Source organism: Balaenoptera ricei, chromosome 15 (genome assembly GCF_028023285.1).
Source record: "Balaenoptera ricei isolate mBalRic1 chromosome 15, mBalRic1.hap2, whole genome shotgun sequence".
Taxonomy (NCBI): domain Eukaryota; kingdom Metazoa; phylum Chordata; class Mammalia; order Artiodactyla; family Balaenopteridae; genus Balaenoptera; species Balaenoptera ricei.
The window spans coordinates 66,611,494-66,626,293 of record NC_082653.1 but is presented as its reverse complement, the minus strand read 5'-3'; the positions used below and the strand labels follow the sequence as shown (position 1 = coordinate 66,626,293).

At 46.5% G+C, this 14,800-nt stretch overlaps 1 protein-coding gene across 1 annotated transcript in view; it reads left to right on the top strand.

Moving 5' to 3' along the window:
- Positions 1-3,458: 3,458 nt before the first annotated feature.
- Positions 3,459-14,800, top strand: part of PDILT (protein disulfide isomerase like, testis expressed) — a 29,894-nt gene continuing 18,552 nt past the window's right edge. The window contains exons 1-2 of the mRNA XM_059897969.1: positions 3,459-3,675; positions 11,710-11,916. Of these exons, the coding sequence (XP_059753952.1) occupies positions 3,489-3,675; positions 11,710-11,916 (394 nt within the window). The 5' untranslated portion in view covers positions 3,459-3,488. The remainder of the gene's footprint in view (positions 3,676-11,709; positions 11,917-14,800) is intronic.

Sequence of the window (14,800 nt, the reverse complement as noted above, 5' to 3'; positions counted from 1 at the left end):
TAGCTATCTATTTTACATTCGGTAGTGTACATATGTCAATGCTACTCTCACTTTGCCCCAGCTTCCCCCTCCCACCATGTGTCCTTAAGTCCATTCTCTATGTCTACGTCTTTATTCCTGCCCTGCCACTAGGTTCATCAGAACCATTTTTTTTTTTTTTAGATTCCATATATATGTGTTAGCATACGGTATTTGTTTTTCTCTTTCTGACTTACTTCACTCTGTATGACAGACTCTAGATCCATCTACCTCACTACAAATAACTCAATTTTGTTTCTTTTTATGGCTGAGTAATATTCCATTGTATATATGTGCCACATCTTCTTTATCCATTCATCTGTCGATGGACACTTAGGTTGCTTCCGTGTCCTGGCTGTTGTAAATAGAGCTGCAATGAACGTTGTGGTACATGACTCTTTCTGAATTATGGTTTTCTCAGGGTATATGCCCAGTAGTGGGATTGCTGGGTCGTATGGTAGTTCTATTTGTTGCTTTTTAAGGAACCTCCATACTGTTCTCCATAGTGGCTGTATCAATTTACATTTCCACCAACAGTGCAGGAGGGTTCCCTTTTCACCACACCCTCTCCAGCATTTATTGTTGCTAGATTTTTTGATAATGGCCATTCTGACCGGTGTGATACCTCACTGTAGTTTTGATTTACATTTCTCTAATAATTAGTGATGTTGAGCGTCTTTTCATGTGCCTCTTGGCCATCTGTATGTCTTCTTTAATTTTGAATTAATAGTCTAGGGTGAGAGGAGCATCATTATTGCCTTAAAATCTCCCCAGAGAATTTTAATGTGAATCCAACTTTAAGAAGTACTAATCAAGCACAAGTTCTTTATGAATCCTCACAACTACTCTGGGATACAGGACCACTCACCCATTCTGCAGAGGGAGGTGCTGTGCTCTGATAGTGGACTTTGCAAATCTGAGGATCTGTGACCACTTCCAAAGTCCAAAATATGAGGTATGGGCATGAGGGCAGTGTGGCATGGTGATTTAGACCTGAGGGTAGCAAACTTTTCCTGCAGAGGGCCAGATAATAAATATTTTTGGCTTTGCTGGCCACATAGGGACTTCATTGCAACTACTTCACCCAGCAGTTGTGGTAAATGCAGCCATAGACGATAGTGACGGAACGGGCGTGGCTGTGATCCTCTAACACTGTATTTATAAGAGGCAGCAGGCCATAGTTTGCGACCCCTCGTTTAGACCTATAGGCACGGGGCTCAGATATACCTGAGCTCAGGTCTCGCTCCTTCTTCTTGGATGGGTCTCCACCTTGTAAGGTGGGCATCATAATTGTACCTACCTCACAGACGTGCTGTGAGGGTTAATGAGATGATGAGTGTAAAGAATACTAGCTTAATACATAGTGATTGATTTATTACTGTGGGCAGGCATGGGACTGGGGACTGGGTCTGCAGTGGTGCGCAAAAAGAGACAGGGCTGGGGTTTCAGTACAGAGAAGGGACAGAAGGTAGGACCCCTTTCTCAGGACCCCAGAAGCATCAAAACTCTTGCCACTCCTCCCCATTCTCCTCCCTCCTGTTAGGAAGGCACACTTTTATCTCCTTTGGGGAAGGTAACTGTTCCTTCTGTCAACATGTTCTTCCAAACCTAGAGTTTATAGCATAAACCTTTGAGTTGTCAAAAACCCTTTTCTTTCTGAAAAGCCCAGTTCTTGCAATTGGAGCTCTGGCTTGCAGGTGCCTTGTCCCTGCTGAGTTTCAAAGGCCTGTTCTGCAACCCTAAACCAAAAATCTGATTCTGTTCTCTATGGCCAGCCTCAGTCCTCCCCTCTGAGAAAGGATGTGATTGAATGGTGGATACCAGGGGTGGTGGTTGGGCAGAAGCCTCAGTCAGTGTCTCAAAACACTGTTCACTACATCAGTTTTGCAGGGGGACACTAGAGAGGCAGTACATTATTGTGGTTAAGGGCATGGATTCTGTAGCTAGATTGCCTTGTTTAAAATCCTGAGTCTGTCACTTATTAGCTGTGTGGCCTTGGGCAAATCGCTTAACCTCTATGTGCCTCATTTTATACTCACTAAATGGGGATTATAATATTACTATACTTACCTTATAGAGTTGTCATAAGAGAGGTGATGACATGGAATGCATTAAAACAGCACCTGGTACATGACAAGTATGTTTAGCTACAGGTATTTATAAAATTTAGCACTTGAGAATTGGTCACAATTCTTTATATATTAGACCAAAAAATTACCTTAGAAGATCTACTTTTAAAAAAATCCTCGGATAGTGTGCCAACCATATTTCCCAGGTAAATATCAAGTATCTATTCATTCATGTTCATTTTCCTATCGTAAACGCCAGATGCTAGGAATACAGCACTCAACGAAGGAATTCAGGTCCTTATACGTTTAATCTGAACTTGCTATATGTCTTCTTATTTAAAACACTTGGGTGTCTGTATGCTACACAGGAAAATGGCTCTATGTTTGTGGAGAACATGCAAAGATCTGTGACAGTGATCCTATGCTTTAAATTATTAGGGAAAACATATGTTATCAGGGAGAGTGGAACTTACAGAGAGGCAGCTGCTGACCCAAACCATTCTAACAGATAAGAATTGTAAACAAAAGATAAATAAATAAAAAGAAAAAAGAAAAGAATGAGAAAAAAAGAGGAAAGGAAATCATGTTATAGATCTAATATGTACTCTTACCAGAAGGTATCTGGGGTATATTTCATCTCATTGAGTAAGACAATCAGAACAATGAACAGTATACATATCTAATTCCGTTTATGTTTACATATGTACATTCAAATACACATTCATATGGGCATTTTCAACATCATTCCAAACTGTTAAGAGTCACTTTCTCAGGGGTGAGGTTATGGGAGAAATTTTTATTTTCTACTTAACATTTTTTTAATTGTATCGCTTGGAATTTTTACAAGCGTGCATTATGGTGATTACTTTTAAAAGAAATATTTACACTTGAGAAAATTTGCTCAAAAATCAAATGGGGTACACTGTCAAGTAGTGAGCCTCCCATCAAAAGAGGTATTCAAGCAGGATCTGGAGGAGCATGAAGCAGAGGCTGTGATAGGGATTGGTCCAGTCATCTCTGAGACCCAGAGGCTCACCCTGGGATTCTGGACTGGGTTTCATATCCGAAAAATTCTCACCTAGTGTCTGGGGAGCCAGTGGGCTTGAGTGGCTGGCATGTGATTTGGCTTTCAGCTGCTCCAAGTGGGACCGTGCTCCTCTGAACTAACCCTGCGCCGTTTCCATGGGCCCTGAGGTTAACCTAACGCTTTGCCTCTCCTTTGCCAGCTTGCTTTGCTGAGCTGTGGGCACTGCTAGGGGGGCAGTGGGACATGCTCAGGCCATGTTCTCCACATCAGGACTGACCTGGCAGGAAGGAGATGGGGAGGGAGTGATGACATGGGGCCCCACCACCTGTGTTGATAAGGGTTCTTGTTCCTCCTCCTGCCCCTGCAGGACAACAATGGAGCTGCTCTGGATGTCTCTGCTGCTGGTGGCCTCTTGTGTCGGCACTGTCCAGGGCTCACCAGAGATAGACGTCAACATGTCCCAGCCCTTGCACATCCTGGTGGAGAAAAACTTGATGGTGCTAACACCTGCCGGCCTGACCCAGATGCTGAATGAGACCCGCTTCCTGATGGTGCTCTTCCGTGAGTGTCCCTCACTCCTGGGCAGTGGGTGATGGGTGGGCTGAGACCTGCCCCCTTTCTCCTGGCAGCGAGAGGAGTTTTATTTATTTATTTATTTTAAAATAAATTTATTAATTTATTTTATTTTTGGCTGCACTAGGTCTTCGTTGCTGTGTGCAGACTTTAACTAGTTGCGGCGAGCAGGGACTACTCTTCATTGTAGTGCACGGGCTTCTCATTGTGGTGGCTTCTCTTGTTGCGGAGCACGGGCTCTAGGCGCGCGGGCTTCAGTCATTGTGGCACGTGGGCTCAGTAGTTGTGGCTCAGGGGCTCTAGAGCGCAGGCTCAGTAGTTGTGGTGCACGGAATTAGTTGCTCCATGGCAGGTGGGATCTTCCCGGACCAGGGCTCGAACCCGTGTCCCCTGCACTGGCAGGCAGATTCTTAACCACTGCGCCACCAGGGAAGCCCTGACTACTCTGTTTTAATCGCGGCAGCAGGGCAAGTTCATGGCTCTTTGGGGCATTAACTGTTGTCTTGTAACTTAGGGATTGGATTGACATCGAACCTGGGGCTACAAAGGAAACTAATCCATTTTATATACTTTAATTGCACTTGATAACAACCAATTTGAATACTTTAAATTTAAAGTCTTCCCACCAGCAGGTATTTCAAAGCGGTGAACACCAGCAGAGATGCTATCTAAAAGACACTCAAACTCATTTCATTTGAATATTTGATGCCTTCAAATACACAGTTTAAATCAAAATGAATTCTCAAAAGCTGGCAGACCCTTTAAAGTGACCTTTGGAAAAATGAATCACTTGGGGCAAGCATTATAAAAGCTTTTTTTTCCAGGAGTAAATGGCTTTTTACAAATAGGTCTTTCCAATATTGTCTCCAGGGAAATACTGCTCTGGTAACTCTCAAATCCTTAGCTGCTGCCCACTTTCTCATCTCTCCAAGGACCCCAGGCTCAAGAGCCAACACTCAGGGCGATCTTTGCTCTTGGATATCCCTCGCACATCTCAATGCCACGTGTGTCCAAAACAGACCTCAGCATCTTTGATTTGCTCCAACGACAAACTTCTCACGTCCTGTCTTGACTGATAGCATTGTTATCCACATAATGTCAAAGTCAGAAATCCAAGATCATTCTTAACTCCTTTCTACTCTCGTCTCTAATCGTCACCAAATCTTGTTGAAACCACGTCCTGAAGCCCTCGGCAATCACCATTTCTCCCCATCCCCCGCCACAGCCTTAGTTCTATGTTCACGAACCACTGCAGCATCTTCTAGATGGTCTCCCTTCCCCCTCCAGTGCTGTCTCAACAGTGTACCCAGAGAAATTTTTTTTTCTAAAATCTGATTGGGTCACTCCCTGATTAAAAACCCCCAAAGATTCTCTAAGTCCCCAAACTCCTTAACACGGCTAAAATGTCCTCTGCTTGATCTAACCAGGCCTCCTTCTCCACTCCACTTGAACTCTGTGCTCTACGCTCTGAGTGTGGCCACCAGGTAGGTCACACTGGCATCAGCCTCCTGGCCTTTACACTTGCAGTTCCCTCCACCTGTAGTGTCCTTCCTGAACTTCTTCACCTGGATAGTGAGGTTTAAGTTCATGGAATTGCCCTGTCAAGAGGCTGTGTCCACCTCACTCCCACCTAGGCCCTCCCACGCTCACTCAGCCCTCTGCACCCTCCTTTTCATAGCATTTGCCACACTGTATTGAAAATGCTTTTAAACTTGTGAGCTCCACCGGGCACAGGGGTCAAATCTTATTCACCTCTTGATTGCTAACCTCTGGGATTGTGCTTGGAGCACGGCAGGCCTGAGGAGATGCTGAATGAGTAAATGAGCTTTCCTTTGGCCCACAATGTTCTCCATGAATGAGACAGGAGAAAAGGGAAGGCTACGTTTAGCAGAGAGAGGTCAAAATGAGACGTAACAAGAGCTGTTTCTAGTTCATTAATTAGTAATTAGTACTCATCCCTAAAGCAGAGGTGGCAAGATTCTGCCCTGGGAGCAGGTTAGATGATGATGTAGATGGTGAATGAGGATGATAATGAGGACAGCAGTGGTGATGATGGGGACGACCATTTACTGAGACCTGCAAATGCGAGACCTTACAATGAGACCTTACATTTAAGGTATTTATTGATATGTATGTTCCTATCACCATTTTCTTAATTATTTTGTGTTTGTTTGTGTAGGTCTTGTCTTTCTCTTGTGTTTCCTGCCTAGAGACGTTTCGTTAGCATTTGTTGTAAAGCTGGTTTGGTGGTGCTGAATTCTCTTAACTTTTGATGTCTGTAAAGGTTTTAATTTCTCTGTCGAATCTGAATGAGATCCTTGCTGGGTAGAGTAATCTTGGTTGTAGGTCTTTCCCTTTCATCACTTTAAATATGTCCTGCCACTCCTTTTTGGCTTGAAGAGTTTCTGCTGAAAGATCAGCTGTTAACCTTATGGGGATTCCCTTGTATGTTATTTGTTGCTTTTCCCTTGCTGCTTTTAATATTTTTTCTTTGTATTTAATTTTTGATAGTTTGATTAATATGTGTCTTGACATGTTTCTCCTTGGATTTATCCTGTATGGGACTATCTGAGCTTCCTGGACTTGATTGACTATTTCCTTTCCCATGTTAGGGAAGTTTTCAACTATAATCTCTTCAAATATTTTCTCAGACCCTTTCTTTTTCTCTTCTTCTTCTGGGACCCCTATTATATGAATGTTGGTGCTTTTAATGTTGTCCCAGACGTCCCTGAGACTGTCCTCAATTCTTTTCATTCTTTTTTCTTTATTCTGCTCTGCAGTAGTTATTTCCACTATTTTATCTTCCAGGTCACTTATCCATTCTTCTGCCTCAGTTATTCTGCTATTGATCCCTTCTAGAGAATTTTTAATTTCATTTATTGTGTTGTTCATCATTGTTTGTTTGCTCTTTAGTTCTTCTAGGTCCTTGTTAAACGTTTCTTGTATTTTCTCCATTCTATTTCCAGGATTTTGGATCATCTTTACTATTGTTACTCTGAATTCTTTTTCAGGTAGACTGCCTATGTCCTCTTCATTTGTTTGGTCTGTTGGGTTTCTACCTTGCTCCTTCATCTGCTGCATGTTTCTCTGTCTTCTCATTTTGTTTAACTTACTGTGTTAAGGGTCTCCTTTTCACAGGCTGCAGGTTCATAGTTCCCATTGTTTTTGGTGTCTGCCCCCAGTGGGTGAGGTTGGTTCAGTGGCTTGTGTAGGCTTCCTGGTGGAGGGGACTGCTGCCTGTGTTCTGGTGGCTGGGGCTAGATTGTGTCCTTCTGGTGGGCAGGGCGACACCCGGTGGTGTGTTGGGGTGTCTGTGAACTTAGCATGACTTTAGGCAGCCTCTCTGCTAATGGGTGGGGTTGTGTTCCTGTCTTGCTAGTTGTTTGGCATGGGGCATCCAGCACTGGAGCTTGCTGGCCGTTGGGTGGAGCTGGGTCTTAGTGTTAAGACGGAGATCTCTGGGAGAGCTCTCGCCGATTGATATTACGTGAGGCTGGGAGGTCTCTGGTGGTCCAATGTCCTGGACTCGGCTCTCCCACCTCGGAGGCTCAGGCTTGACACCCGGCCGGAGCACCAAGACCCTGCCTGGCTGGCTAATCCTTTGCTGTATGTGTGCGTGTGTGTGTGTGTGTGTGTGCGCGCACGCGCGTGTGTGTGTGTGCGTGCGTGCGCGCGTGTGTGCATGTGTGTGTGTGAGGTGAGTGTGTGTGTGAGAGGTGTGTGTGTGAGGTGTGCGTTTGTGTGTGTGTGCATGTGTGTGTGTATGTGTGTGCGCACGCGCGTGTGTGTGTGCGCGCGCGCGCGTGTGTGTGTGTGTGTGTGATGTGAGGAGGGTGTCCCTGCACTGTAGGATATTTAGTAGCATCTCTTCCTTTACCCACTAGATGCCAGTAGCATTCCAGATGTGACAACAAGTAATGTCTCCAGCTATGGCCAAATATGCCCTGTTGAGAACCACAGTCTAAAGAAATGCAGACTCCAGCTCCCTGTGCTGGGAGCTAATCTCCAGTCCCTACACTCACAGCTCCCCCATCCATCCGTCCCTCCCCTGACCCACATTGGCTGCTCAGAAAAGGGAGACTGGGGTTATCTACTAAAGACCCAGGCAAACATTGATCTAGGTCCATTAGCCATTAACACATTTACACACCAAGCAGACAGTCAGAGAGCCACTGCCAACTCTAATGCGACCCTGGGTCCCATTTGTTTACCCCCAAACCCACGAGAGAGCCACACAATAGGCCTCAGCCTTGTGTTGGATGACTTGGTGCTGGTCACCATTGTCTTCCTTCCCCCAGAACCAGAAGATCCGCTGAAGATCCTGATATCTCCATAGGACTCTCCCTCCCCAGAGAGCATCTGGTCAGAGCAAGACCAGGGATTTCCCCCATGTCATCATAATAGTTAATGTTTATTGGGCACTTCTGTGCCAGAGCTTTGCATACCTTGCCTTACTAAGTAGGCTCATTCTAAGGTATGGGAGCTATTACTACCCCCATTCTATAGATGAGGAAACTGAAGTGCAGAGATGTTTAAAAAACACCTTGCCTGGACCACCGGTGCTGTAAGCCACCATAACTGTCTCTGTTTTATGAGACGACCTAAGGAATTCATGTTCATTGAGTACCCACTATATGCCAGAAAATGAACCGTAGGTGGAGTTAGAACCTGAGGAGGGCTATACCTGTAGGAGCTCTCAGCCTCCCAGCGAAAGGCTCCCTGCCGGTCCACAGTCCGCTGGGCGCTGCTTTGCCCAGGTTCCAATGTACAGCTGAATTGTCTCCATGCCCCATGAGACACAGGCACCAAGACCTGAGGGGTGAATGCATCCATTTCACCTTTACACACTCAGAACTCAAGGCTCCAAAGCCCCAAAGGCACATTTTAAAAAGACAGAAATTAGTAAATAGGACTGTAAATTATAAAGAGTGGATTTGGCTCTCCAGAGTCTATGTGCTCTGATGAGAACCACTCAGAGCAGGGGAGATGGGAAACCCACCCCTCCAGGAAAAAGGAACATTTTTCAGACCAGCTTACCTATAAGGTCAGTTAGAGCATGGATCTTGGAGTCAGTCAGCCGTGGAGCTGAACTCAGCCTAATGCTTACTAACCGTGAAACCTCTGGGCTTCCGTTTCCTTGTCTAACATTCCTCACCTGTAATAGTAGATGACTCATAGAGTTGTTCTGAGGATTCACCAAGATAATGCGTGTAACACTTAGCAAAGCACTTGGCATAGTAAGTGTTCAATAAATGTTGTTATCTTGTTATCATTACTACCATCATCATCACCATCATCATCCTTCTGGTTGCTCAGGTCAAAATGTCAGAGTCATCCTTGATTTCTTTCATTTATACTCCACCCCCAATCCATCAGTAAATCCTGTCAACTCTTCCAAGATCTCTCTAGGCTCTGACCATTTCTCACCGCTCCCCTGGTTCAAGCCATTACTATCTCTCACCTGGATTACTACAGTGGTTCCAGCTAGTCTCCTTTTTTCTCTTTGGTCTAATCTCCATATAACATTCAGAACAATCCAGTAAAAAAGTAAGTCATCACATCTAACTCTGCTCCAAACCCTCCAGTACATTTCCACAACCCTCGGAGGAAAGGCCAAAGTTTATTCAGTGGTCTACATGGCCCGTGTCACCTGACCTCACCCCAGCTCACTCTGCTCCAGACCCAATGGATTTCTTGTCATCCCTCAAACATGTTGCATGTGCTCCCACCTCAGGGCCTTTGCATGTATGGCTCCTTTGTCTGGAACTCTCTCCCTCCTGTGAGCAAGCACACAGCTTGCTCCCTTATCTTCTTCAGTCTTTATTAAAATGTTCCTTCTCAGTGAGGCCTCCTTTTGCCTCTCTACTTAAACTCCATTCCCCTGACACTCCCAACTTCCACCTCTGCTTCTTTTTTCTCCATAGCACTTACCATCTAACATGGAATATAGTCTGCTTCTTTATTTTGTTTATTTTCTGCCTTCTCCAATGAGAGCAGTGATTTTTTTATCAATCTGTTCGTTGTTAAGTCCCCAATACCTAAAACATTTCCTGGCACATGGAAGATTCTAAAAAAGATTTGTCAGAAGAATGAGTGAATGAATCCCATTACTGTTACTTTTAGGTCCCATCCATCCAGCTCTCAGACCCCAGCTGTCACAACCTCTTTCTCTCACTTCCATTTTGGACACTGAAGAGCGCTGGGCTGTGTGTGGAACCTCAAAAACTCCACTGTTTAGACAAGTGTTTCTCTTGCCCCAAGCTCGTACCCTTAGAAACTCAGATTTGGATGCTACGTCAATTAGCAGCCCTGAGCCCGGCACTGCCGAATCCACGAGGGAGGCAGAGGAGAAGCCTGCAGGCCAGAGTGGCTGGCAACAGGCCAGCACCTGCTGGTGGTGATGGATGGGGGTATCGAAGGCAATGATGGTGACAAAGCAGGCAGTGGAAAGGCATCGATCTACAAGAGAGGCGAAAATTCCCACTTCCTGTCCATTGATTGGGAGTTTAATGAAAACGATCATTCACTTTCGGGTTCCATCACTGGAGCAGGTGTGCTGACTGGCAATAGGGCCTGTGCCAGCTGTCCCAGGCCTAGCCTTCTGGGTTTTGCTTTACAAAAGCCCTCTCTGTTGGACTTGGAACTTGCCCATAGCATTGGAAGTGATTTGCACTTTTTCCAAATGCTCCAGATGGACAAGGGAGTTGGAAAAAGATAAACTGTTCTGGCTTGAAAGGGATTTAATGACCCCCTGCCCTGGCTCGGCACACCTGCTGCAGGCACCAGTCGGTGAGGGACCAGCGAGGGGCCTGCAGTTTCACAATCCTCTCAGGAGGAAGGGAGGCAAAACTGACTGCTTTTTAGCCCTTCCCATTTAGGCCAGGAAGACCTCTCCTGCTGCTGGGATCACATGCCAGGCCCCTGAGGCTCTTTCCAGAAAAGGACTCCTCACTCCTAATGCCACCCCATTGCCCAGCAATGTGATAGTGTCAGGTCTCTTCAACACCCCCGACCAAGGGGATGGGCTGAGTGTGTAGGAGATCATCATAACCTCCCTCCATCCTTACCCTTCCCACATCTGGCTTTCTTTCCAGGAGAGAGTCCCCTGCCGTATTACATGCAGATACAGGGCAACTGGAGGGGCCCAACTTGGCCTGTTAGGTCCAGGAATTTCCACCAGATGGCATTCTCTCTCTCTTTCTCTCTCTCCCCCTTCCTCCCTCCCTCTCTCTCCCTCTCCCCCTTCTCTCTCTCTCTCCCTCTCTCCCTTCTCCCTCTCCCCTCTTCTCCCTCCTCCCTCCCTCATTCCCTCCCTCTCTCTCTCTCTTTCTCTCCTCTCACCTCCCTTCCTCTCCTCTCTGCCCCTCACTATAATTTCTGATAGAAATTTACAGTAATAACAGTGCTAGTAAGAATGCATTATGTACTGACCAAGTTCCAGGCATTGTGCTAAGGGTTGGACATGCCCAGTGGAGGTTAGAGAGCAAGCACTCCGGAGCCGGAGTGAGTGGGTCCTGCTACACCTCCTGCTGCCCTGTGGCCTTGGGCAAGTAGGTCATTTCAATTCTGCAACAGTTTCCTTATCTACAACAGTGAGATAATAATAGCAGTGCCTACCCCATAGGGTACTAGGAGGATTAAATGGCTTAATCCATGTAAAACTCTTAGAAAGTAATAAGCACAATACAACTGATTGTAAAATAAATCTTTTGACAACTTCACAAGGTAGCCACTATTTCCCCACTTTATCTATGAGGAAATTGGAGCTTCAAGAGATTAAGTTGCCCAAGGTTGTATTGTTTTCAGTGTTGCCGAACCCAGAGAAACCTGATGTGTGTCTCCCAAACTGACCAATTTCATGAACCGTGTGTCTCACATCCTGTCACATTTCTGAATCTCCCCGCTAGCAGCGGAGCACCAGAAAAGCCCAGGAGCTAAGCAGGCCAGACAAAGCCTCCTCCTTGGGAGACAGGGATGCAGGAAAAGCTCTAGTGAGTTCTGTCTTCATACTGCCTCTTTCAGACAACCCGTCCTCAAAGCAATCCAGGAACTTAGCTGAGGAGCTGGGCAAAGCCGTGGAGATCATGGGCAAAGGCAAGAACGGGATTGGCTTTGGCAAAGTGGACATCACGGTTGAGAAGGACCTTCAGAAGGAGTTTGATGTCAAGAAGGCCCCAGAGTTGAAGCTGTTTTTTGAGGGCAATAGATCGGAGCCCATCAGCTGCAAAGGTAATGGTACTTCTGCGTCAATCAAGGTAATGCTAACTATGGAAACACAAACATCTGCATTTCAGTGGCTTAGCAGAATTACTAGTTTATTTCTTGCTTGCACGAGCCCGGTTACCAGCCAGAAGGTGGAGATGAGGGGGCTCTTTCAAGGACCCAGGCCCCTTCCAGCCTGTGACTTTGTCCCCCCCCAGACCCCCGAGCTTCCTGCTCTTCCCTCTGTATCTGCAGCTATTGGTGCCGAGATGCAAAGGGGCGCCACCAGTGGTGTCCGTGGCTCAGGCCTGGAGATGGCGAATATCACTTCTATTCTCATCCCATTGACCAGAATTCTGTCAGATCGCTCCGCCCAACAGAAAGGCTGGGAAATATGGCCCTGCTCTATGTCTATAAGGAAATAAAAGATTTCGGTGGACATGTAGCTGCCTCCACCGCAGCTTGCATCTCAGCTGGTGGGCTCTGGAGGCACCATGAGGTGGGAGAGTGATGTACATGGTTTATAAACTAGAAAGACCAGAGAGTGAGTTCCCCGCTCACCTATCTCCCCACTCCCACCACACTCTTCCTTTAGGACGAGGAAGCACTAGTTGCTCGAAACGGAGATTGGGAGTTGCTAGAACAAGATGGGTTTGAGACAGGGTCACTACCAAACCCTTTCGCTTCTCTCATCCTCCATTCAGTTAACTCATTCATCTACTTATTCCACACCCTTTTATTAAGAACCTACCATGTGTCAAGCCCTATCCTGATGTTGTGGAAATTTGAAGAATTTTGTGCTTCAGTGTGGCACATAGCAGGTCCTAAGTTTAAAGAGTGTTAAATATATGGATGCATAAATGTATGCACAATGGATGGATGGATGGATGGATGGAATAAAACTAATGAACACAGAAGTGCCCAGCACAGCCCTTACTATGCTGGTAGAATGTTCCCATTGTGTATGTTGAATGATTGAATCTCAGAAAACTGAGTTTGTATTTTTCAGGGCCTGGCGTTTAGCAGGTTTGCAATAAGCCTGTTTGAGGGTTGTTACAAGAACCAAAGGGACAGGGAGGAGAGGGCCACCGTGTGCAGGGGCTGCAGGATGCCTTGCAGTTCTCAGAATGGACACAAAGGGGGTGTGAGACACACAGGCCAGACTTGTTGAAGAGCCAGACTCAGGGCAGGTTGCATAAAAGACTTGGAGCCTTGAGGCTCCCAGCTGGTTTGTATGAGGCTGGTGTGTGCAGGAGGAAGAGAAAGAGATGGGGAGAGAGGGCAGGAGTGAGAGAAGGGACAAAGACTGCTGCTTCCTATGCACCGAGTGACAACCCTCAATGGCTACCCACTGACCCTAAGCGAGAAGCCCTTTGTGATGTGTTGGTTTGAGGGAAGGCTGTGAAGAAACCAGAAGCCCCAACTTACTTTGTCAAAGTCCATATCTCCTCATGGAGTGGCTCAGGCTCTGGGATGCCTTCGCCTCCTGAAGGACAGGTGAGGTTCAACTCCACTTAGAGGTAAGAAGGTGACAGCGTAGCGACTTCCAGACTGTCTGAGCCCCCTTTGTGCTGGGAGCCAGGCCTGGAACCTCCTCTGCCATTCAGGAAGCTTCACTATCACCTCCTCCAGGAAGTCTCCCCTGACTGCCCCGTTTCTGTGGTCCCACAGCACCTGTGCTTCCCCCTCAAAGATATCTCACAGAATTGTATCTCTTCCTCACTGTCTACTCAACTGAGAGCACAGGGCAGAGGTCAATCTCACCTCATTTCCTGGGGTCTCCGAAAAGGCTGCCAGAGCTGGTGGACACCTCGGCTTCAAATCCTCACTACATACCTGAGGAACAATCACTTCCTCCTGTTGAATTCTGATTTCCTCATCTGTAAAGTAGGGATGGTAAAGGCGTCTACCTCCAAGGGTTCCTAGGAAGAAAGAATAAGTCTGCACATGTCTGAAGCATTTACTGTGTTCCAGGCGCTGTTCTAGTCCCTTCTCAGATGTCACAACACAGTATAGGAGGTGCTTTTACAGATGGGGAAACTGAGGTGCAGAGAGTGGAATAACTCTCAAGGCTCCCCAGCTAATTAGCAGTGGGACCCACAAACATTTTCTCTAAAGGACCAGAAAGTAAATATTTTAGGCCTTACAAGCCAGTCTCTGTTGAAACTATTTAACTCTGTTGATGCCGTGAGAAAGGAGCCATACACAAACAAATGGGCAAGGCTGTGTTCCAATAAAACTTTATTTATAAAATTAGTTGGCAGATCAGATTTAGCCCACGGGCTATAGCTGACTGATCCCTGCTGTACGCCGTGCTGTCCTCTAAGTAACCAGCAGATGTGGTTATTATTATCCTCAAACTATTAGTTTCATGACCCTAGTCTAGTGCCTGGAACACTTGGGTTTTTAATGCATATGTTGAGTTTGAATGGGGTGGAATTGCAAGGGCCCCGCAGTTAAGGAGCCAGCCCATATTTGTACTGGGCTTGACCATCCCCTTCTTCCTCAGTATTACCCCCAACCATGGAAAGAGGCAGTGGGGTGCTGGGATGGAGCCAGAGCCCTGAGTTTAGGACGAGCACTGGCTGTGAGAACTTGAAGCAGCCTCTATCGCTCGCTTCCTAAAAAGAATGACCAGTGCCAGTTCTGCCAGTTGACAGGGCTTCCCTGAGCTAAGGGGGCGGTGGTACCTTACTGACCTCCTGCATTGTGACTTTTACGAAAACTTCCCTCAGAGGCAGGTGGGGTTTAGTCTTTGTTGTTTCAAGTCCAGGTTCTCCTCTCGTCTCCAAGGACTGATGGTGGGAGACTTGGCCTTGGCCATCTCCTTGGAGGGAGGGGGACTCAGGCTGCCTCCAGGCCTTCAATTAATGATGCATTCACAGCTTGTGCCTGGAAATATGTAGCGGAG